The following is a 23659-nucleotide window of genomic DNA, read 5'->3' as shown; positions in this document are numbered from 1 at the left end:
TATAAACAGAGCAACCTGTGTTTAGCACAGGTTCCTATACTCTTGGCAATTCCCTATCACAGATGAGCTAGAAGAAGATAAGCGGCTACTCACAGGAAGCTATAGAAAGGGTTCCTGCTCATTAGACTAAATGATCCCTGAGGTATGTTTTAACTCCTCGATTCTATGATCCCATGAAAGGTTCTGATTGTGGGCAATAGAGATTGGGAAAGGAAACAGTGAGATAAGAGACTGAACACTACTTCAGGAGGCCCAAAAAACGGTGACATACTGAGGACAGACTACAGTTTTCTTAGAACTGGCTCTATTTCGAGGTGAAGTAGAACTCTAGCTGGTAACCTTTACAAAACATATTGGCAAAAAATCAACTTTTCAAAAAAAATTGATCCTAACTAACACATTTCTTTTAGTATTTACTAGCAACAAAATGTTTAATGTTAAATCGGTGCATAAGCCATTAGAGTACCATGAGATAAAATTCTCATTTGTCAAGCCTGCACTTCCTTTGAGATGTGACTATTTGAGTAGGGCTGGCATAATTCACTTTCTTTCCTGATGTCAAATGTTTCACTTTCATATCAGTTCTAGCTCAGAACATTCTATTCAGTTCATTTTATTGTTGTTGTTTTAGACTGCTCTTTAAAGCAGAAATGATAACTTTGGATTTCCTTAGGTTGGAAAGAAAACAAAAACATGAAATGTTTTCCCTTACCATCTGCTGTCTTCTTTATCTTAGAGCCTGAAAACAGAGAGACACCTTGTTCAGCAGACAGATGTTATACATCAGGAACTGATTAAATCAAACTTAAAATGCCTTCAAGAAGCATATCAAAAGTATCATTTTCTCAGCCAAAAAAAAGTATTAAATGCAAGTATTTTATTTCCAGAAAAAAGAGGTTAACACAGCTATCTTTTTTTTAAGAAGAAGAAGATTGGGGAATATATAATAATAAAACATGTCAAATATCATCAAAATAGATTTTACATACATATAATCCCCTTGAGTATAGGTACATACTGAAATAGTTATTAACATGCATCTGTGACCAAGTTAATGATGCTCATACCTGGAAGTCAAGCAAAGAATGGAGAGCAATTTTCTAAAAATGTGGCTTAGTTGTTGCCGATTTTATGAAGTTTCTTTCAAAGGACAAGTTATTAGCTAATATTTTCATTATCTTAACTTTATGTATTAATTCATATGTATTCTTCCATATGCATTGACCAGTATAAACAGCACATTTCACATTCTGAAAATATTAATTTCTGTTTTCATGAAAGAAAATCAGAAGTTGAGAGGAAAAGAAGTGGATGTTGACAAAAGATGAATGCAATTGCATTGATTTTAGTGATGTTCGTGGAATTCAATAGAGTCCATTCTATTTGAAGGACTGTGAAATTGCCTATTTCATAGGATAATAGGGTCACAGAATGATAGAGTTGGAAGGAGCAGTAGAAATAATTTGTTTCCTCCAAACCTCTTCATTTTAAGGAAATGGAGGCCCAAAGGGGTGAAGTCCCTTGTCTTGAGGCCTACTGCTTGAAAGTAAATAAATGGTCAAATGATATGAACGGGTAGTTTTCAAAGGATAAGATCCAAGTAATTTATAAACACAGGAAGAAATGTTTCAAAAAGCTAATAATTAGATAAATACCAATAAAACAAACTCTGAGGTTCTACTTCACGCTCAACAGTTTGGCTAAGATGACAAAAGAGGAAAAGGCCAAATCTGGGGTTGAGGGGCTGAGGGAAAATAGGCACACCAATGCTTTGTTAATTGAGTTGTGAATTGATCTAGGCATTGTGGAAATCAGTTTAGACCTGTGCCCCCAAAGTTAATCAATGTACATATCCTTTGATCCAACTTATAGCACCATGAGGCTAATATCCCAAAGAGACAAAAGAAAGAGGAAGCATACCAATATGTACAAAACTATCTATAGCAACTCTTTACATTGAAACTCAAAATCGGAAACCAAAGGGGTGCCTACCAGTTAGGGAATAATTAAGCAGGTTTTAGGATATTAATGTGATGGGATATTATTGTGACTTGGGAAATGACAACGTAGACAGAAGAAACTGAGAAGACCTTTATGATCTGATGAAGAGGAAGGTGAGCAGAATTAGAACAATTTACAAAATGACAATATTTTATAGAAAAATAACTTTGAAACATTTTAGAAATTTGATTAATGAAATTATAAACCATGAGTCAGGAGGACTAAAGATGATTCATGTTATCAACCTCCTGTCAGAGTGGTAATAAACAAAATCCAGAATGAGATTACTATATTTAGACATAGCCAATCTGGGAAATTGTTTTGCTGAAATATATGTATTTATTGTTATTTTTAAAAAATAAATTGCTCTTTTGGGAGGGCAGTAGAGAGAAATAATAGATGCTTGTAAAATATATTTTTAAAATATTAAAATAAATGATTGGTCTTTCTTCCCTTTTCCCCTTTTTTGGAAAACTGGGTTTAAGCTGTTTCTCCATTAATTTTATTCTTAAAATCTGGTTTTTTTCTTCCTTTTTCTTGTTAGCTCCTTTACAACTGTAATTTGATATTCTTAGAAAATTATAAAAACTTCTTTAGGAATTTTTTAAATCTTTTTTGTTTTAAACAAGTATTACAACTAAAATACATAATAAGAAAAAAACAAATTTAAATATAAAATAAGAAAAGAAAAACATGTCATGTGCACAGCAGAACATAGGAGAGGATTCAGAATATAAAGCAATAACTTTCCATTTCAAGAAAGTCTATATATTAAATACTGTGCATTACACTAAAAGCTGTCCATCTTGTCTTTGCTTCCTTGTAGCTTTTATTTTCTGCTGTACATGTTTTACTTTGTTCTTCCCCCCTACCTTTTCACCCTAGGCTACAACTAAGCTTTGATGTAATTATAGATATTTATATATACATACACGTATACATATATACACATACACACATATGCATATACTTTCCCTAAGAGATTCTACTCCTGATTTTTGTTTTTATGTTTATGCATATCTCTTTCTTCCTATCTCTCCTAACTTCACTACCTGGCTCTCCTATTACTAAATCTACCCCTTTACAATATTCCCTCCCTTATCCTCCCCTTCCCATAGATCAAAACACTCTTTTGTACACCCCTTTGACCTATTCCCTTACCCTCCCCTCTAAAAATTCTTCCTTTATCCTCTCTCCCCTCCCTATCCCCTTAGAGTTTTTTTCTTTCTAAAATTAGAAGACTTCTATATTCTTCTAGATGTATATATATATATTTTTTCCTCATTCCCCATGAAAGCAGGTTTCCAGAACTAACAACCCCTCTCCTCCATCTAATTTCTCTATGTTCGCTCTTCCTCTTGTACCTCATTTGTATAATTACTGTTTTAGCTGACCCCAAATGGTTTTACTTTTTGAAGTCATATCATATCCAAATCTACCCCAATCTCTTTTTTCAAAATGCTCAATTACTAACAACAACCTTAGACATATGTTTTACATTTCCTCATATAAAAAGTAAATGGTCTGTCCTTATTGAGTCCCTTGTAATTAGTCTTTGATGTGTATGTTATATTTTTCCGGGGTCTTGTATGTCAAATTTTCCTTTAAGTTCAGGTTTTGGGGGGTTTTTGTTTTGTTTTTTCGGCAACAAAATCCTAAAAGTCTGGTAATTCATTGAATGCCTGTTTTTTTTCATGCAGGATTATGCTTCATTTTGATGGGTATATTTTCAACCACAACCCCAGTTCTTTTGCTCTTTGACATATAGTGTTCCAAAACCTGTGGTCTATTACTGTCTCTGCTGCTAGGTATTGTATGATTCTAACTGTAGCTCTGCCTTACTTGAATTTTGGTTGTTTTTTTTTACTTGTTACTCATAATATTTTCTCCATGAACTGGGGGTTTCAGAATTTATGATATTTCTGCAAGCTTTCATCATAGGATCTCTTCCAGGTAGTGATTTGTGGATTTTTTTTTTCTATTTCTACTTCTTCCTTTGTTCTAATGCTTCAGGACAATTTTCTTTATTCATTGAATTCTTGTATCAAGATTCTTTTTTTTTATCATACCTTTCAGATAGTCTGATTGTTCTTATGTTTTCTCTCTCTCTCTTTCTCTCTCTCTCTCTCTCTCTCTCTCTCTCTCTCTCTCTCTCTCTCTTTTGCTTTTTGTAGGGCAATTGGGGTTTAGTGACTTGCTCAAGCTCACACGGCTAGTTTTTGTGTTGTGTCTGAGGCCAATTTGAACTCAGGTCCTCCGGACTCCGGGGCTGGTGCTCTATTCACTGTGCCACCTAGCCACCCTTATCTTTTCTCAATCTGTTCTCCAGATCAGCTGTATTTCTTATGAGATGTTTCATATTCTCTTCTATATTTTTTTCAGTTTATTTATTTATTTGTTTACTCATCTTTTATAACTTTACTGACTTCCTGTTGCCCAATTCTGATTTTTTATTTTGGTAATAGCTTGATTTTTATAATCACCTCTAGTCCTGGGGCATGGGGGATGATGCTTCTGACTTCAGATCCTCTTTAGTTGTCCCCTCTGACCCTGAACTCAAACCAGGACCTCCAACCTCCTCTAAGTGTCCACAGATAGCGGTGTCACTCCCCCACTGTTTCTGCATTTACCAGGCATGTGTTATTTCCTTCTCACCCGCACTCCATCTCTGCAGTACAACTGAATTTGTTGTTCCCTGTCAGCAGAGGTTCCCTAGATCTCCCCCAGTTCAGATGCCCAACTCCCCTCACTGTCCAGGGGGTAAAAGTTCCTGTGGCTGAGGCAGAGGCAGCCTCCCAATCCAGCTAACCCCACAGCTTGCTGCTTGCTGTTTAAGTGGACCCTAGCCTGGAGGTGTTGACTCTTCACAGGGACCAAATCTGTCCTTGGACTTTTCTTCAGATCTTCTTAGTTTGTTCCAGGAGGACCCCTGTTCTGCCCCTACTCATTTATTTTCACCACTCTATGTTTGCCCTGAGGTGTTATTTTATTTGTTGCAGAGGAAAATCTTGAGAGCCTGAAATTTTCTGACCTACTCTGCCATCTTTCCAGAATTCTTTCCAGAAAATTCTTCAAGAAGATTAGATACTATTTAGTTGTAAAAAGAAGCTACTAAAGAAATCACATTAATTTTCAGCCAAAAAGAGTGATGGTAAAAAATGTCATGGTTTGCATTAATTTTTCAAATAAATAAGGGACTTTGCAAAATGTCATAATATTAACAAATAATAAGCAAACAACATTCTACATTAAGAATAATATGTTAGCCTGGATTCATTTATTCACTCAATATGCATTTAATAAACACTATAAAAGATCTGACATGATGTGAGCTGCATGGAAAGAGAATGAAACATTTGAGTCTTCTGTTCCTACTTCCTAAATACCTTTCCAACCCATTTAATCATTTTGCATGATTTGGAATTGGACAATTTTAATTTGATAACGTTTTCAAAGTATTTTTAGAAATAATTTTCAGGACAGCAGAGGATATTTTCAATGTTTCATACTTGGCTTTTTAAAATTGCTCTCATAATTGGGTACCTCACTACTACAAAATAACAAATGGAAAGATATACACATATTTGGTAATGAACTTTGCTTTCTTTGATCACATTCTTGATCTTGCATTGACTTACTGCATCATTGGCTATTTAGGGGGAGGGGAAGGTGAGAGAGGGAGAGAGAGAAAAAGAGAGAGAGAGAGGGAGAGAGAAAAAAGAGGGAGAGAAAGCGAGAGAGCGAGAGAATATTTTGGAAAGTTCCTAGTCATATGTAAGAAAACAATTCAGAGTTGTTAATTTTGTGAAAGTGCATTGGTTAAATCAAGAGAATTGAGGCAAACTTTTCCTGATAATGACCTCCATTATATAATTTCAGGTTAATTTTTCAAAATAAATTCATATCATTTTCCTCCATTTTATATTATAGCCAAATTGTATTTTGTTATTGCCTTTTCCCTATCTCCATGCTTTTGCATGTACTATCTATCCCTCATGACTGGAATTGATTACTGTGATCCCTCTGTTGTAATACTTCCTTCCATCCTTCAAGTTCTTTCCTGACATCCCACTTTATCCCATTGCCAGAAGTGAACCATCCTTTCCCAAGTCTTTCATTACAATCTTCCTTCCTTTTTCACTTCATTCTTTCTCACAGTACAATTGTTTGTTTTTGTGTCATTCCACTTTAAGGCTGATAGATCAGAATCTTATCAATCTTAGGAACCAGGCCTTTTTTTCCATCTTGGTATGCCAGGGCTTAGAGTTAAACTGAATTGAATTGAACTGAATTCTATCATGTTTTGCTGAGTCACAGGTCTATAATTCTTTATAGCCAATTGGGAAGGTCTAGAAATATATATATATTTAAAAAATATAAACCCAAGAGAAGAACACAAGAGAGGCTTATGGAATTCTAAAGAACGTAATTCTGAGAAAGACATGGGCAGGATCATTCTTCTAATTCACCTGACTATTGGTCAGAGTAGAATGAGGATATTAAGCAATTAATCAGCAAGGATTTTTTAACCACTTACTACATGCTAAGCACCTAGTAAAATGCTGATGATACAAGAAGAAAAAGTGAAAGCAGTCTTTGCTCACAAAGAGCTCACATTCTAATGGGTGTGGGAGTGAGATAAATTTTACATAAATATATAGGATAATTATAATTTGATACAATGTAATCTTTGAAGGGGAGGCAATAGCTGCTAGAGGATGTAGTGAGGGTAAGGAAGGACTCTGTAGAAAAAGGAATCTGAGCTGAGTCTTCAAGGAGTCCAAAAAAATCAGAATACAAGAGTGAGAAGACAACATTACAGCCACGAGAGTCAGTCCAAAAACAAAAATATGGGAGTATCATGTACAAGACAGAGCAAAGAGAACAGTTTAGCTGAATCTCAGAATATTTGGAGGGAAGTAAAATGTTAAGAAGACAAGAAAGGCAGGGAGGGGCCACACTGAGGGGCTTTCAGTGACAAAAATAAGATTTTTGTATTTATTCTTGGAGGTACTAGGAACTACGGGAATTTAATGAGTAGGCAATAACATGGCCAGACTTGTGCTTGAGAAAGTTCTTTAGTTAGCTGTGTGAAGGACAAATTGGAATGGATGAGACATGAGAGAAGGAGACCAATTAAGAAGGCTGTTACTATAGTTCAGATGAGAAGTGGTGAGTGCTGAATTAAGAAGGTGACCATGTGAATGGAGAAAGGGGGATGTATAAGAAAGATGCTTTGAAGACAGTAATCATTCAGTTTGGCAGCTGGCTGGCTATGTGGGGAGAGTGAAAGTTGGGTGGTGAGGATGACATTGAATTTGTGATTGTGTGTGACTGGGAGAGCTGTGGTGCCCTCAAATGTGATAGGAAACTTCAGAAGGGGGTGGGCTTTGGGGTAAAGTTAATGAGTTCAGTTTTGCAAATGTTGAAAAGACTACATTGAACCACTGTAAATGAACAATTTGAGGTGTCTTAGATGGTTTTGTTTATTCGTGTCACTGTTCCCTTCGATTAGTAAAAATAATCAATGATGTTTGCATAGAAATGAAAACATGAAATAGATTTCGAGGTTGGGTATCAGGTGTGTGACAGAACTCATTGAGAAAATAAGAAAAATAAAATGATGAAATTTAAACAAATCATAAATCATGAGCCTGCCAAGCCAAATCAAATAATTCGATAAATGTATTTTTCTTCCCCTGAAATATAGAGGGAATAATGGGATCTACTTATAATGTAATCATGTCATATTTATTTATATGGAACATGTTTTTGTTTTGGCAGATGTCATAAGGGCATCATTATGTAAACATAGTACCTGAGAACCTCAAATATCATGTTTGTAAAAGCAAGTGTTATAAACTACCAGTGGATATTACAAGTAGCTTATAAAAACATATGTGCTACTAAATTACAGTATGATCCATCAACACTCTTCTGTTGACTCTACTGAAAAATGTAAAACAGTCTTACTTGGTGCTTGGTGTATATGTATGTGGATATATACAAATATATATATATGTATATGTACATATGTTTATACATACATGTGTATATGTGTGTATTCTTTTAAGATTTTTGGTCAGGGAACTAAACAACTGTCTTTGATTAGGGCCTTAAAGGCCCAGAGAAGATGTGAATAAAATCAGTCATTTGCTTTCAATCTGTTTAATTCATCATTCCACTATAGCAATTATTTAAGTATAGTCTATAAAATTAGCAAAAAATGCTGATGGGAAGCGAAATGTTAAATTTTATGAAAGACAAAAGCAACAACAAAATTAACCTCTTTAGGGTCTACTAAGTAAAAGAGAAATGTGCATGATTTCTTTCACAGTACTGATGGTTTTTAAGACATTTGTATGGAGGAAGAATCAAAATTTAAAAAAAAAGCATAGATATGGCTGTCCCAATCTGAACAAAGTCCCCAGATTCTATATTATTTCAGGAGTTTTAATTTTACTGGGCGCATCTGTCTTTGTATTGCATAAACACCAATGTATAGTTACATTCCCTGGTAGAATATGAGCTCCTTGTGGGTATGGATTGTTTCACTACTTCTTTGTATTCCTAGTACCTAGCACAGCCCCTTCCCATAGAAATCTCAAAATAAGTGCCTTCTTGAATTATTGATAATCTATTTCACCATTTTTGATAGCTACTTTGCCATAATCATTTTGCTATTTTCATGAAAGGAATTATTGGGGTAATATTAAAGGCTAATATGCCATATTTTCAGCAGAAGAAATTGTGAAATATCAACCCAATCAAATATCAATCAATAGGAAAGAGCTCAGTATCAGATTTAGGGAAGTCCCTAACAGAAGGGGATTTATAAAATTCAATCTTGGAAATCAATACCCACGTGTTTGCTTAATTGAATTATTATAGAGGTAAAAGAAATGCAATCACAAATATGGTATCAGATTAGATTAAAACATGGAACCCATGTTCACAATTGTTTTTACAGTCCCATAGAAAGGCAGAGTTATGTTTTAGGAAAAAGAACTGTAAAATATATTTTTTTTCCACTAGGGTAGGAAATGGCTCTAAGGGAAGTTGATATTAGTAAGCATAGATCAAGAAGTTGCTGGTTAGAAGTTAAGGACACAGCAAGGTCAACTATCCTATCTTGTTTTTTGTTAATGGTCTTTTATCCCCAGGGCCTGTTTTTCAAGTTATCTATACCAAATGGCACTTGGGTACAGTATAGCAACTTGCTGGACAAACCATGTATATCCAGAGCTCCTTAAGAAACAAGAGATCTGTTATCTTTACCAAATGTGCAGACAGCAAGAAGCAGGATGGGGAACTTGAACCAATATACACATAACCAAGTACAACAAGAGATGGGGCAAGGATAAACTGAGAATTCATAAAATTACATGACTGATTCTGGTCAGAAAGTTCATTCAAGTTTTTGGGTTGGGGCTATCCTTAACAATATCACACAGTTGTTGATTATTTTCCTCAAAGTCAAATCAGTCAAATTCTTTATTTTTATGTAACAAAAATGAAGAGATCTAGATATACATAAGAGAAATACATAACAAATTGAACAGGAATACAATAATTGACTAGAGGAGCCCAATTTCATAGCTCCTAAAATGAACACAGACTCTTTTGGTTTTTCTGATGGCAAAATTGCCTAAAATATTTCATTCCTGATGCTGAGTCAGAACTGTCAAAGATTGGGACAAGACAAATCACCAACCTACAGCACTAGTTATAAAGGAATTAAAAGAAAAACTTTTAATTCAGTCATTAGAATAATGGGTGACTAATAGAGCTAAAATAAAAATCAGTATTCTATTTTAGGAAGTATCTCTAAATCAAGAAAAATCATAACATAAAAGCTCAGGTTTATAGATACATTTTAAGTACTACTATAAAGAACATAGAAACTTTTTATAACTTTCATCGCCATTTCCATGATTGAAAACAAAATTGCTCAGATTCCCACTTTTCCCCAATCTAACATGACAAATTCTTATTTTCCAAAGTCATCTATGTTTCCTCTTTCTACTCTCTGGCTCAATTATCCTAAATATATACAATTTTCTTTCCCAAATGCTGGGGGAGGGAAGGGAAAGGAACATATGTAAGTGCTTGCATTACTTCATTTTCCCAGCAAAGGGGTGATTGTGGTGAAAGTCTTTGTTGAATGTATGGATTCCCCCTACTCTCTGTACTAATGGGAAGAGACTGAAATAGAAAAAAGAAAATATATTTCCTTAGTCAGCTCTCCCACATTTATAATCTTACCCTAAATGTACTACTGATTATTGCCTAGTTCTTATTTTTCAAGTTTTATTTAAGCAGACTATAACTCAGCTGATATTTAATGGACTTGTGCAAAATGTCAATGTAAGTTCTATAATGTAAAACAAATCATTTGTTTATTGAATTTGAATGTGCCAAAATTCCATTATAATAGAAATGGTAGTTTTCTAAATTGAAATAAATGCCTTTGAATAGTGATTTTACTAGATTGCTCATCTCATCTCAATATTTATGAAAGGAAGATTAGAGTCCTCTCTCCAAAAAGGAGAAGAGCAACAAACTTATTATTCCACATAAAGAAGCATAAAAAGAAGTGAGATCGGAGGAAGAACAGTAGGGCTATATTTTATTTGTAGCGATAGAGTGAAAGAAGTGTTAGTGCTAATGGGAGAGATTAAAAGAGTTGTGGTGCAAGGAATACCATGTGGTTTCCTATAGTTAAAATGTTTAAGAGTAGTTCCTAAAATTATGTAATGGGAATTTGGGGGAAAAAAGTCTATTTCATCCTCTGTGCTTTTGGAAAAGGCTTCATCTATCTATAAACTGAAGCAGAAAGATATTTGTCATGCAAAAAAAATATAAATAAATGCTGCAAGAGTTTCTGAACATTGTGTCCATGAGGAATCCAAGAGTTGAAATTTATGTGAGCATTTGGGAGCACTGTACCACATCAACTTTAATCTCTTCTGTTATGGAATGTTAGAAAAAATGTAAAAAAGAAAAATGCAGCTATGAATACAGGTCTTCTGTTTATGATGGGAATCTAGCACCATAAAACTAAACCGATATAACCCAGAAAATAAGTCAAAGGAAGATAGTCCTTAGCTTTTAATCTTTACCTGCTAGGGGTTGAACAAAGTCTTTTTCTATTACACACTTACTATATTTCACCTTATGTTATAATTATTTGTACCTTTTGTTTATCTTCCCTAAGAGCTTGCAAGTTTCTTGAGGACTAGAACTGTTAGTGCCAAATTCTAGCTCTGTAATTTTAGGATAAGTCTAACATGTAGGATGCACATAGTACACACATAATAATACTTTCTTAAATGAATAAACATTTGACACATTAATTGCAAGATAGACTTTTTGATAGTATACAAGAATTATGTTTAACTACCTTCCTTCTTTTCTTCTTTTTTAGATGTTGCTGAAAAAAGAAAAGGAAGAGTATTAAAGCATATTTAAATAATTAGCTTGCATAAAAACTTTGCCTTGTAATTTGAAGTCAGCATTTTAAGGATCCCTGAATGAATATTTAATGATTCATTTACCTAGATTACTCCACAAAAATAAATAATGATATCCTTTGAACACTTGTAAAATTGAGAAATAATAAAGAGTTTAAAACACTAATACTAAAGGAAAATCAGAAGATATGTTTGTGACAAGTCCCATAATTAAGGTTTTCAGAACCGGTTTGCACAGCTCAAACTAAAAGCATTAATATCACCTCTAGAGAGCTTGAGGAGTAAGTACTGAATAAGTCTGTGCTCATGTGGATAGAATGAAGTAAAAAGGTGAAACAAAAAGAACTCTGCAAGATTTATGTCACAATTATTAGACTACATACCTTGAAATAGTTGGTATATCACATGCCAAAAAGGACTTAAACTTTTTTTAGCAAAATCTTTTTTCCCACCATCTTAGAGATGAATAGATTAGAATTCAGATATAATATCCACTTTTGCTCAGAAAATCTGAGGGTAGTAATTGGAATTTAGCACCTTCTGAATTTCAAGATTCTTATTAGAAGAAAAAAACTATACTTCAACTCTGAATTTTTAAATAGTCATATATTGAAAAAGGTATATTTTAATTTAGATTGGATTAAGAAAGTTTCATAACCTAAAGAATTCAGTATAGTTTTATATAAGTCCTAAAGAAAAACTCAATGCATTTTTGTCTCCTTAATTTCAAAAGTAGAACAAAAAAATCTGACACAAATCTTTACTGATATTTGTTCATTTGACAAAATATAAAACTTTCAAGCCCACAAGAAACAGGATAATCATATATTGCAGGACAGTGTCAACTACTCTTTTCTCTTTTGCTAAGAATCACAGTGCATGCTGCAAATACTAACTGAATGCAGAAATGGTAACTATATGCTGAAAAATGAATGAGCAGTGTGATGTGATTGCCCTAAAACTATAAAGTCTAGAATAAAGAAGAATCATCTTTCATAGCCTGGCTCACTACTGGGAAGGGAATCATAACCATTCCATAAAAGAATGGATTGGAGGAACTGGAGATATTTAATATGGACCCAAAAAGGTTTAATGGGTACATGATAGAAGTCTTCATATATTTGTAACATTGTTATGTAAAGGGACATTAGACATCATCTGTTTAGAGTCTGAACTTTAGTTCCAGGAAACTGTCCTAGAATCAACAGTTAAAAGATACTGAGAGAGATCAAGGTTTGAACTAGGTATAAGAAAATACCCCCTAATAATCTGAGGTATCCAAAAGTAGATGGATATCTAAAAGTTTGAAGTATACAAAAGTTCAAATTCATTAGTAAGCTCCTATCAATGGCGACCTGCAAGTATACACTGGATGATGACTTATCAAAAATATTAACCAGGGTTCAGAGTAGATGGTATCTTAATTCCTTTCCTACTTTAGCATTTGACAATTCTAGCATATCAGTCTGTTTCACTTAAATTGTTCCATGTCTAGTATAGAAAGAACATTTTTGTTTAGCAAAAGGGAAGGCAACAAATAATGTATGCCTTTATAAATATCAGAAAAAAAAATGTTATTTTCTCTGCAATTATCTCCTGAAAATCATGTTCTTTACTCATAGGAAAAGTTAATTCCTTTAACAAATTTTCATTTTTGCCATTTCTGAATGACAAAAAAACCTGGGAAAATTACGATGATTTATAAAGGTTTGAAGACCAACCCACAGGGATAAAGTCTACACAGAGAGAAAGCCTCTGGTACTAAGGTTTTACCAAGTGTTTTGAGAAACTCTTTGAGTCTTTAAAATAAAGCATTGACTATTAAAAAATACCCAAAGAAATGTTTTTCTTTTTCACTTTTTCCTTCATTTATGTGAATGCTTGGTTTTCTGAAGTTTTTTCTTTCAATTTTCAGTACTCTTCTCAATCATTATTGAAATAAATGTAAGGACCTCAAGTTATAAGGTCTTTTAATTGGGACTGGTAGCAGATTTTTTTTTTGGTTGTTGTTTTCCTGTGGTCTTGAGCAAAAGTGAGTAACACTTCAATTTTTTTTCCCTAAGCCAGGTAGGAGGTACAATGGATAGAGTTCTAGACTGGGAATCAGAAAGACCTGAATTCAAACTCTACCTCAGACATTTGGTTAACTGTGTGACTCTAGGCAAGTCACTTAAGTTCTCTCAGATTCCTCATCTGAGCATCTATGTGAAATGAGCAGAACCAGGAGAGCATTTTACGTAGTAATGGCAGTATTGTATGATGATTGACTACGAATGGTTTAGCTATTCTCAGCAATACAATAATCCAAGACAACTCCTCAGGATTTAGATGAAAAGTAGTATCTATCTCCAGAGGGAGAACTGATGGAGTCTGAATATAGATCGAAGCATACTTTTTTACTTTATTTTTCTTGCTGTTGTTTGTTTTTGTTTTCTTTTGCTACATGGCTAATATAGAATGGGCTTTCCATGACTACACATGTATAATTTATATCTGATTGCTTACCATTTCAGGGAAGAGGGAGGGAAGGGAAGGATAAAGAGAATCTGGAACTCAAATTTTTAAAAAATAAAAGTTAAAAATTGTTTTATATGTAATTTGAAAAAAATTAATTTTCACATTTATGTCTGGATTTACTGGTTTGTTTGCCCCACTTCCTACCTGGTTGTTCATAGGATTAAATTACATTTGAGATAGTGGAAAAATCTCAGGGCATTATGTCAACTTGAGTTTGAAATATATGGTACTTGATAAATGTTTATCAGTTTATTGACCTACACTATACACACACACACACACATACATATCACCCTTGCTATCTCCATATTATCTGTTCCTCTAGTTTAACTTCCATCCTCTTCATCTCCTATAGGATTATTCAATCCATGTACCTGGAATATACTTTCTCCTTGAAAACTGCATTAAGGTGCTATGTGTCATCAGAATTTGTTAGATGGATATGAGTCTCAATTCCTGGGATAAAATCTTCAGTATCCATTTGGTATTTACAAGAGTAAAATCCTCAGTGTAGTGGGTTAATTCCAAAATGTGATATCTATATCCAGCTTATATTTCCTCAAATTATACCAGCATCTCCAGCTATTGATATAAACTACCAACTATCTGAAACTGAAAAAAAATCCCTAAATAAACCTCCATTATACTGTTGAAAATGTATCCCAAATTTTAATAGCAAATTCTTACATGTACACTATTCATCATCTTTTATCCTGGAAAGAGGAAGCTATCTGGTGTCTACAGCTGGTGTAAGCTAGCAGTATACCAGGAAATGGTACCCGTAAGTGCTTTAAAATCTTCACATATATTAATTAATTCAGTGGTATATTACACTTTTACTGATTCTGAGGAATATTTTTAGAGGACATGGGAGAACTTTGAAAACTTTATCATGGAACCCTAGAAGCATTCTAATGTATGATGTCAAGGGGTCAATATTGCATGTTAATAAATTCATTCCCACCCTTTCCCCTCCATCCATTCTTTGATCTCCTGTGTTCTATACAGTAGTTTTCCTAGGTCAATGAATTCAATGATATTTCTTTTATGTTTCTCTGTTTTGTCACCAAACTTTTAGAACAAGTAGCATCTCAATTCCTAAGATATTTTTACTACTTTCATTTTTAGTATTATTTTCTTACTTTTTACTGATATTCTATCATCATCTTAAAGTCAACATATGCAAAATTAAGCTCATCGTGTTCCCTATTTATGTTAATACCATCACTATTCTCTTAGGCTTATAACCCAGTAGAATGTAGCCTCTTTGAGGGCAGAAATTTTCCCTTTTCATATTTATGTGTCTCTAATGCCTAGCACAGTGTCCTGTAAATAGTAGGTATTTAATGTTTGTTATTTTTGTTGATATAATATATTGTTACCTTGCCCCCTCTCTTTTGTCACCCATATACAGTCAGTCACCCATCAAGTCCAAAAAATTCATCCTTTGAAGTGTTTCTGGAATCCCTCTCTTTCTCATCCCAACTCCTTGGATCACTTCAAGAGCATCCTAACTGTTCTCCCTCCCTCAATACTTTTGCTATGGCCAGTACCACACAATGCTATCAGATTCGTCTTCAAATTCTTATTCATCCCATTATTGCTCTGTTAAAAACATTTGATACCATCAATTATTTTCAGGATATAATCCAAACTCCTTAACTTGACATTCAGGTATCATCATACCTACTTATCCCTCCCTTTGTTCTATCATAGCAATAAATTATGTACCTAGTGGATGTATCATAACTATGTGTTGAATGAAAAGAGAATGACAAAATGAAAGGCCTCTTATTTTTTCAGCCCCCATATTTTCGACTCTGTAGGTAGAAATTAGTATGCTTTAAAATTTTCTCATTATCATCAAAAGTAAATCTAAGTTAATGAACAGGCATTCCCTGCACTCATCATCATCATCATCATTATTATCAATTTTCTGTGTTGTTTCAGTCGTGTGGAATTTTGCATATGAAAAACCTAGATTTGGAAGCTGAGTACTATGATCAACAATTATCTTTCATTTCTCAAATCCCCAATTTGATCACTTTCAAGTGTGAGTCAATTTTTTTCCATGTAGAATTTCATTCTGTGCCCACATTCTTATAAGAACAGACTGAAGAAAAGTCACTGGGGTTCTGTACCCAGTATATAAAGGTTTTATTTGCTGTGGGGGCTGTCCAGGTCACTTCACTGGGAAAATATTTTTAAAACCTTACTCTTACAATATACATTGTTTTAGATCATATAAGGCATAAGGTCATTCAGTTAATTTCCCTAAGGGACATAACCAACACACACAAACACACACACACACACAACCAAACAGCCCTGTCTTTACATCCTTCATTTCAAAGAGTAAATTCTGGGATGGGCCTTTATGAATTCTTCTTGGATTTCCAAGAAAGGCCGCTTATTTTTTCAGCCCCCATGTTTTCAACTCTGTAGGTAGAAATTAATATGCTTTAAAATTTTCTCATTATCATCAAAGGTACATCTAAGTTAATGAACAGATATTCCCTTCACTAATCATTATCATTATCAATTTTTTATCAATATTATTCCATTTTTTAATTATTAATGAAAGGGCAACTAAGTGGTATATTAGGTAGAGAGGCAGGCCTAGAGTCAGGAAGACCTGATTTCAAATCCAGCATCTTACACTTCCTAGCTGTGTGACCCTGGGCAAGTTACTTAACTCTGCCTCAGTTTCTTCACCTGCAAAATGAGCTAGAGAAGGATATGGCAAATCACTGTAATATCTTTGCCAAGAAAACCCAAATGGGGGAGGGCAGAACAATTTGAGCATGCTCTTGAAGTGGTCCAAGGAGATGGGATGAAAAAAAGAGGGATTCTGGAAACACTTCAAAGGATGAATCTTTTGAACTTAATGGGTGACTGCATATAGGTGGCAAAGGAGAGGGGGGAAGGCAACTATTATGTCAACAAAAACAACCTATGGACTCAAAATCAACTTTAGGAGTAGCTAACAAGCATTTGTAATGAATTCCTCTTTTTAATCTCTCTAATTTAAGGATGAGAAAACACTAAGTTTCTAATTCCTACATCCCTTAGCAGCTCATTCCCTCCCACCTCCTTCCCCCCTCCCCCCAGCACTTAGGAACTCTTTATTCTCTCAGAAGGCTCAATCACAAGCCAGGTCCTGAGGGAAACAGCCAAAGACAGGATAGTGCTGAATTTCTGACAACTTGACAGTAATGGATCCTACTGAGATATGAAAAAAAAATGTACCTGTTCCTTATCTAAACAATACTCAGCTCTTTCTGAGAAAATGAATGATGTACTCAAACAGAGATTTCACTAGACCTTGATTTCTTAGCTCTTGGTAATGCTGATGTGGGCTATTTTATGATTATGACTAAATAAGTAGGGACTGATTACTAGCCTAATTCATCAAGATCTGTTAGAATGATTCTGCGGTTGTTTCTGGGTCCAACACAGTAAACAGCTCATAATGCGATACCAAGAGAAGTAATTCCAGATTTAGAGGCTGGGGCCTGTTTTCAAATCCTGGCTATGCTACTTGTAATCATGTAACTGTTAGACATACCAGGTGCCTCAGATCACCCACTCCCTAATACAGGGCAAATTTTACTCACTACAGAAGCAGAAGCATAGAAATTCATTATCCAGATGCATTACATGTGGCAGAATTGCATATTGTAGCTTTTTATCCCAATCAATCAAAAATTAAGAGGCAGCTAGTCCCATAGAGGGTGGGGCAGGTATATGGAGTGCTAAGCCTGAAGTCAGGAAGACTCATCTTTCTGAGTTCAAATATGACCTTAGAACAGTTGTGTGACTCTGGGTAAGTCATTTAATCCTGTTTGTCTCAATTCCCCATCTGTAAAATGATTTGGGGAAGGAAATAGCAAATCACTATAGTGTCTTTGCCCCCACCAAAAAAAAAAAAAAACCCAAATTGGGTGACAAAGAATCTGATATGGCTGAAAAAACTGGACAACAAAGTTGATAGAGCACTAGACTTGCAATCAGGAAGAACTGAGTTCAAATTTTAGCTCAGATACTAATGGTGTGACCCTGTGAAAATCACTTAACTCTGCTTCAGTATCTTTATCTATGAAATGGAGATAATAGTTACACCTACCACCCACAGTTGTATCATAGAGAGCTGCTCAGGGAGGCAGTGAGGTGGCAGATTAGATAGATCATGGTCTTGGACAAATCACTTAACCTCAACTGTAAAATGGGGATAAACATAAACCATACCTCCCATGTTTGTCAAGAGGATAAAATGAGATAATATTTGTAAAGGGCTCAGCACAGGGCCTGGTATAGAGTATGTGTTTAATAAATGCTTGCTTAATCTCTTCTTTGTTGGGAGGATGTATCAGCAAGCACCCCAGCATCCCCAGGGTGGCTGCCAACACAGGTTCTTAGATCTGCTTTGTTAAAGGAAAGCAACACAAAATGGTTTAACAAGCTTACTTTAATCAGTCAAATATATATCCTTTACCTAGTTTAGGGGAAAAAGGTCAGCACCCCGAACTTCAGAGTATACAGACAGAATTATCAAGACAGAGAAACAGATCAAGTAGACAGGTTTCCAAACTGTCCAACCATTACATCCATACCAAATCAACATCTGGGTTTTTCAAAGCTAGGGGGCTCTCAACAACAGCTTCCCAGAGTCTCATCTGATCAAATCACAGAATACTTCTCAAAGTAAGCCCCAAAGCAAAGCCTCATATCAGGGATTATATAGCCTTCTCCTGGGTCAGAGAATGTAACCACCCTCTTGACCCACTGCCCAATCACACAGCATCAAGGTGTCGGCATTCCTGAAAACCAAGCCTCCTGCCACAGATTCCATGTGACCACATTCAGCCTATTAGGAGGCAGAGTATATTTTCAAATCAAGGAAGGTTCTCAGAGTCTCTTAAGCCTATCAAAGGGCCTAAGGGCAGGGAAGACCTTTAAATTTGCATTTCCATTACAGAGGACAAAATGAAATGATATTTGTAAAGTACTTTGTAAAGTTTAAAATGCTATATAAATGGTAGTTATTATTATTATTATTATTAAGCATGTTAAACACACATTCTGTCAGATAGTGTGCTAAGCACTGGGGATATAAAAAAGGTAGTCCTTGCCCTCAAGGAACTTATAGTCTATATTTCATTAGTCTGCATGGTTATCTAAATTGCAAACCACATATTCTCATTTTGTATTCTTTTTTCCAATTTGCTCTTCATTTTCCTCTTTGCTGAAGTGAGCTGATGTTCTTAGCATATACAGAGAGTTAGTTAAAAATACCTCATGCTTTGGTAGTTGATCATTACGTGTCAGTTAAAATATATTAAACTTAATTTATTTGTTTACTTATTCATTCATTCATTTGTTTTGGTAATTATATTAGTGGCTTTGTATGTTTGGTGCTTATTGACTTTCCTCAAAGAAAGTAACCATGATATATAAGCATAAATCTTCTTCCTATAAAACATATAAGCTATTAGCATCTTTTTTTTCTTACTCCCAAAGCATATTTTTCATCATATCATTCACTATGCTCACCTATGCTTACCTTTGCATTGAAATCATTGACTTTTAAAGTATATGTTGATGCATTTAGAATAGTCTTATCTAGCTCTTTACAGAATGCCTTTATCCCCTATTCTCATTCTCTAAAATAGATGTTGGTGTATAAGCTCTATAGTAATTTCCTTTTTGCAAATGCTTATTGTGAACACTGTAAAATTAGGTCATCAAGTATCCTGCAAAATGATGATTCTTGTTTCCTACTGATGCATGATAAAACCAAAGCTACTAACTTTATCATTTGCTTCTTGGAGAAGAACTGGTAAGTCATGCTTCTACCGTGTTTCCCTGATAATAAGACAATGTCTTATTATTTTTTTGGAAAGAAAAACACCAGAGGGCTTATTTTCAGGGGAGGGCTTATGTTGTCCTGCCTCAGCTATCTTCCGCGGCACTGCTCTCAATGGCGCCAGCAAGCAAATCACTGGGGAAGAATAGGATGACGCGCTCACTGCTGCAGCTCTGATTGGATGCAGCTCGGAGTGCGGCACGCGTTTCACGGGGGGAACGGTGCATACAGAGGGTACCGTAATGTAGTGTGTAGCGCAGGGGATCACCTTCACTACAGTAGCAATCTCAATAGGGCTTATTTTCGGGGGAGGGCTTATTTTTGAGGAATCTTACACAGTAAGGGGAGGGCTTATTTTCGGGATAGGTCTTATTATCGTGGAAACACGGTACTTAGCTGCAACCTAATTTTGTCATCTAATTCCATTGATACTGAAATATGACATAGAAATATCCACAGTGATATAATTCCATTACTTCAGTATTCATATACACATTGATAACTGGGGGTGGGAGTGGGGAGTGGGGATTACTATTAAAGTACCAACAGTTAATGCTTGTAGATGGACCAAACATGGAGTAATTTCAAGCACCCTTTGCTTACTTTCCCACCCCCAATGCAGAAATATAGGGAATGAGAAGGACATTGGGCTTTTTTGATATTTTTCTTTGAGTTCATGGGTGCAAATGGCTGAATGATCTCTCATCAATTGGCCAGGCTTTTAATGATGAGTTTCTCCATCCTTTGGTGGTCTTCTGAAAGCAGATACAACCTGTGGTTTCTGAGATCATATTTAAAACCTTTCTAGAATTGAAGAATCTGCCAATATTTGCATTTCACTGGCAAAGTCTTCGAGGTCTCTGTGTCTGGAAGAGCTTGACAAGCTAAACCATTGGCATAAGACATTGTGGTGACTATATAATTAGCACTTTTACATAGGTCCACAAAATTACACACAGCATATGCCTCTCCTTTTCATTCCTCAGCTCCAACTTCAACTATCTCAAGCTTAGAAAAATATTTCCTTTTTTTAGGCAAAGAATTTAATATCACTGGACCTCAGTTACTTTATCTATAAAGTTGGGGATGGAGTGGATTAGGTGATCTCTAAAGTCTCCTTTGGTCAAAGAATGGTGTTTAGAACAAAGAAAAGAATAGGTTCTTGTTATTGTGTCCTGACTAGACAATAGGTTTTTAGGAGGATTAAAAAAAAACATTGAATGAAATATTTTCAGAGAGAGCAAAGAGGATGTGGAGGGATTTTTAAACTATGTTACATTAAGACTATCAAAATGATCTGGGTAAGAGCCCAACTAGTAGAAAATACGTTTGTCTTAAAATATTTAAAAGGATGAAGGAATGAATTCCCTAAAAGGGATTACATTTATTCTGCCATAGCTATAAATAGCACAAGTAAAACCAATGGGAAAGGTGTTACATGGAGGTCAATTTTGACTCAGTACAAGGAAGAACTCTCTACTGGAGTCACCCAAAGCAGGAATGCACTGATGTGTTCATCTCCAACCACTCTAATAATTCAAACTGAGAACAGAAATTTGGCAGAAATGTTGTAGAACAAATTCTGAAAGGAAGCAATAATCGATAAATATTTATTAAGTACTTAGTGTATGCAAGGTACTGTGGAGTTACTAATATAATAGGAGCCACACCACACTCCCAAATATCTTATAAATCTCCTTGGGCCTCAGTTTCTTTATGTAAAGTGAGAAGTTTATACTCAATGACCACTCAGATCACTTATAACTTAATAGCTGTGGTCCCATGAGCCTATGGATAATGATACAGAAAGTGGGATAAGTAAAAAAGGAGAGGTCTAGGCAAAAGGCTCTGAAAAATTTGAAGAATAAGAGATTTTTTTTTCAAATTTATTTATTTGTTTTTAGGTTTCAACATTCATTTCCACAAGATTTTGAGGTACAAATTTTTCTCCCCATCTCTCCCCTACCCCCTACCCCAGAGTAGTAAGCCTACTGAATACCCCTTCCCCCAATCTGTTCTCTCTTATGTACTTCCCCATCACTCCCCTAACTTTCTAGTATGGCAAGATGGATTTCTATAACCCAGTGCCTGTACATCTTATTTTCCAGTTGCACGTAACATGCATTAACATTTGTTTTTTGAAACTTTGAGTTCCAGAGTCTTTCCCTTCTTCCCTCCTCACTCACCCCCACTGGAAAGACAAGCATTTCAACATAGGTTATACATGTGTAGTTACGCAAAACCTTTCCATAGTGAAAGACTGACTATATTTCCCTCCATCCTTATTATTCTATTTTCTCCTTTGACCCTGTCCCTTTTGAAGTGTTTGCTTCTAATTACCCTCTCCCCCAATCTGCCCTCCCTTCTATCATATTCCTTTTATCCCCCTCCCCCTTGCTTTCCTGTAAGATGCCCAATTGAATGTGTGTGTTATTCCCTCCTTAAGCCAAATGTAATGAGATAATTTTAAAATTATTGGACTACCTGAAAGCCATGATCAAAAAAAGAACCTAGGGGTGGCTAGGTGGCACAGTGAGTAAAGTGCAGGCCCTGGAGTGAGGAGAACCTGAGTTCGGCTCCAGCCTCAGACACTTGACACACACAAAAAAACTAGCTGTGTAACTTTGGGCAAGTTACTTAATTCTAATTGCCCTCCAAAAAGCAAAAAAAAAGAACCTAGACTGGGGCGGCAGTGAATAGAGCACTGGTCCTGGAGTCAGGAGGGCCTGAGTTCAAAAATCCGGCCTCAGGCACAACACAAAAACTAGCCATATGGCCTTGGACAAGTCACTTAACCCCAATTGTCCTCCAAAAAGCAAAAGAAAAAAAATTAAAAGAAAGAAGGAAAAAAAAAACCCTAGAAATGATCCTTCAAGAAATTCTCCAGGAAAATTACCCTGATATTCTAGAACCAGAGGGCAAAAGAGAAATTGAAAGAATTCACTGATCACTTCTTGAAAAAGATCCCACCCCCCCCCCATCCCACCCCCCCAAAAAAACTCCTAGGAATATCATAACCAAATTCCAGAGTTCCTAGGTTAAGGAGAAAATATTACAAACAGCCAGGAAGGAACAATTTTACTATTGTGGAAACACAATCAGGATAACACAAGATCTAGCAGTTTCTACATTAAAGGATCAAAGGGCTTGGAACATGATATTCCAGAGGTCAAAGGAGCTAGGATTAAAACCAAGAATCTTGTGAATAGAGTACCAGCCCTGGAGTCAGGAGAATCTGAGTTCAAATCTGGCCTCAGACACTTAACACTTGTTAGCCATGTGAGCTTGGGCAAGTCACTTAACCCCAATTGCCCTTCCAAAAGGAAAAAAAAAAACAAGAATCTCCTGCCCAGCAAAACTGAGTATAATACTTCAGGGGAAAATATGGTCATTCAATGAAATAGAGGACTTTCAGGCATTCTTGATGATAAAAACAGAGCTGAACTGAAAATTTGACTTTCAATTACAAGAAGCAAGAGAAGCATAAGAAGGTAAATAGGAAAAAGAAATCATAAGGAACTTTTATATTCCTACATGGAAAAATGATAATTATAACTCATAAGACTTTTCTCAGTATGAGGATAGCTGAAGGGAATATATACATATACGTACATATATATGTATGTATAGGAGGGTGTATGTGTATATAAATATATATGTGAGTGTGCATACATATGTGTGTACATGTATACATAGACAGAGGCACAGGATAGGTCGAATATGGAGGGATGATATCTTAAAAATAAAATTAAGAGGTGAGAAAGGAATATATTGGGTGGAGAAAGGGAGAGAGATTAGGTTA

The 23659-nt window shown here is 35.3% G+C and overlaps 1 protein-coding gene across 36 annotated transcripts in view; it reads right to left on the bottom strand.

Annotated features, from left to right (window-relative positions):
* Positions 1-23659, bottom strand: part of TRDN (triadin) — a 565674-nt gene that overhangs the window by 207212 nt on the left and 334803 nt on the right. For 21 of the 36 annotated variants that reach the window (XM_069076909.1, XM_069076882.1, XM_069076893.1 and 18 more), the window contains 2 exons: positions 11405-11434; positions 713-739 (listed from right to left, as the gene is read on the bottom strand). The exons of 3 other annotated variants lie outside the window; for them this stretch is intronic. In XM_069076909.1, the coding sequence (XP_068933010.1) occupies positions 713-739; positions 11405-11434 (57 nt within the window). The remainder of the gene's footprint in view (positions 1-712; positions 740-11404; positions 11435-23659) is intronic. 12 more of the 36 variants (XM_069076889.1, XM_069076898.1, XM_069076895.1 and 9 more) reach the window with 2 other exon arrangements.

This window comes from Petaurus breviceps, unplaced genomic scaffold (assembly GCF_028583685.1).
Source record: "Petaurus breviceps papuanus isolate PSGF00001 unplaced genomic scaffold, PetGlider_PUasm1.0 90977, whole genome shotgun sequence".
Lineage (NCBI taxonomy): Eukaryota > Metazoa > Chordata > Mammalia > Diprotodontia > Petauridae > Petaurus > Petaurus breviceps.
Note: the sequence above shows the minus strand (reverse complement) of the source record. Positions and strands in the feature narration are given on the sequence as shown.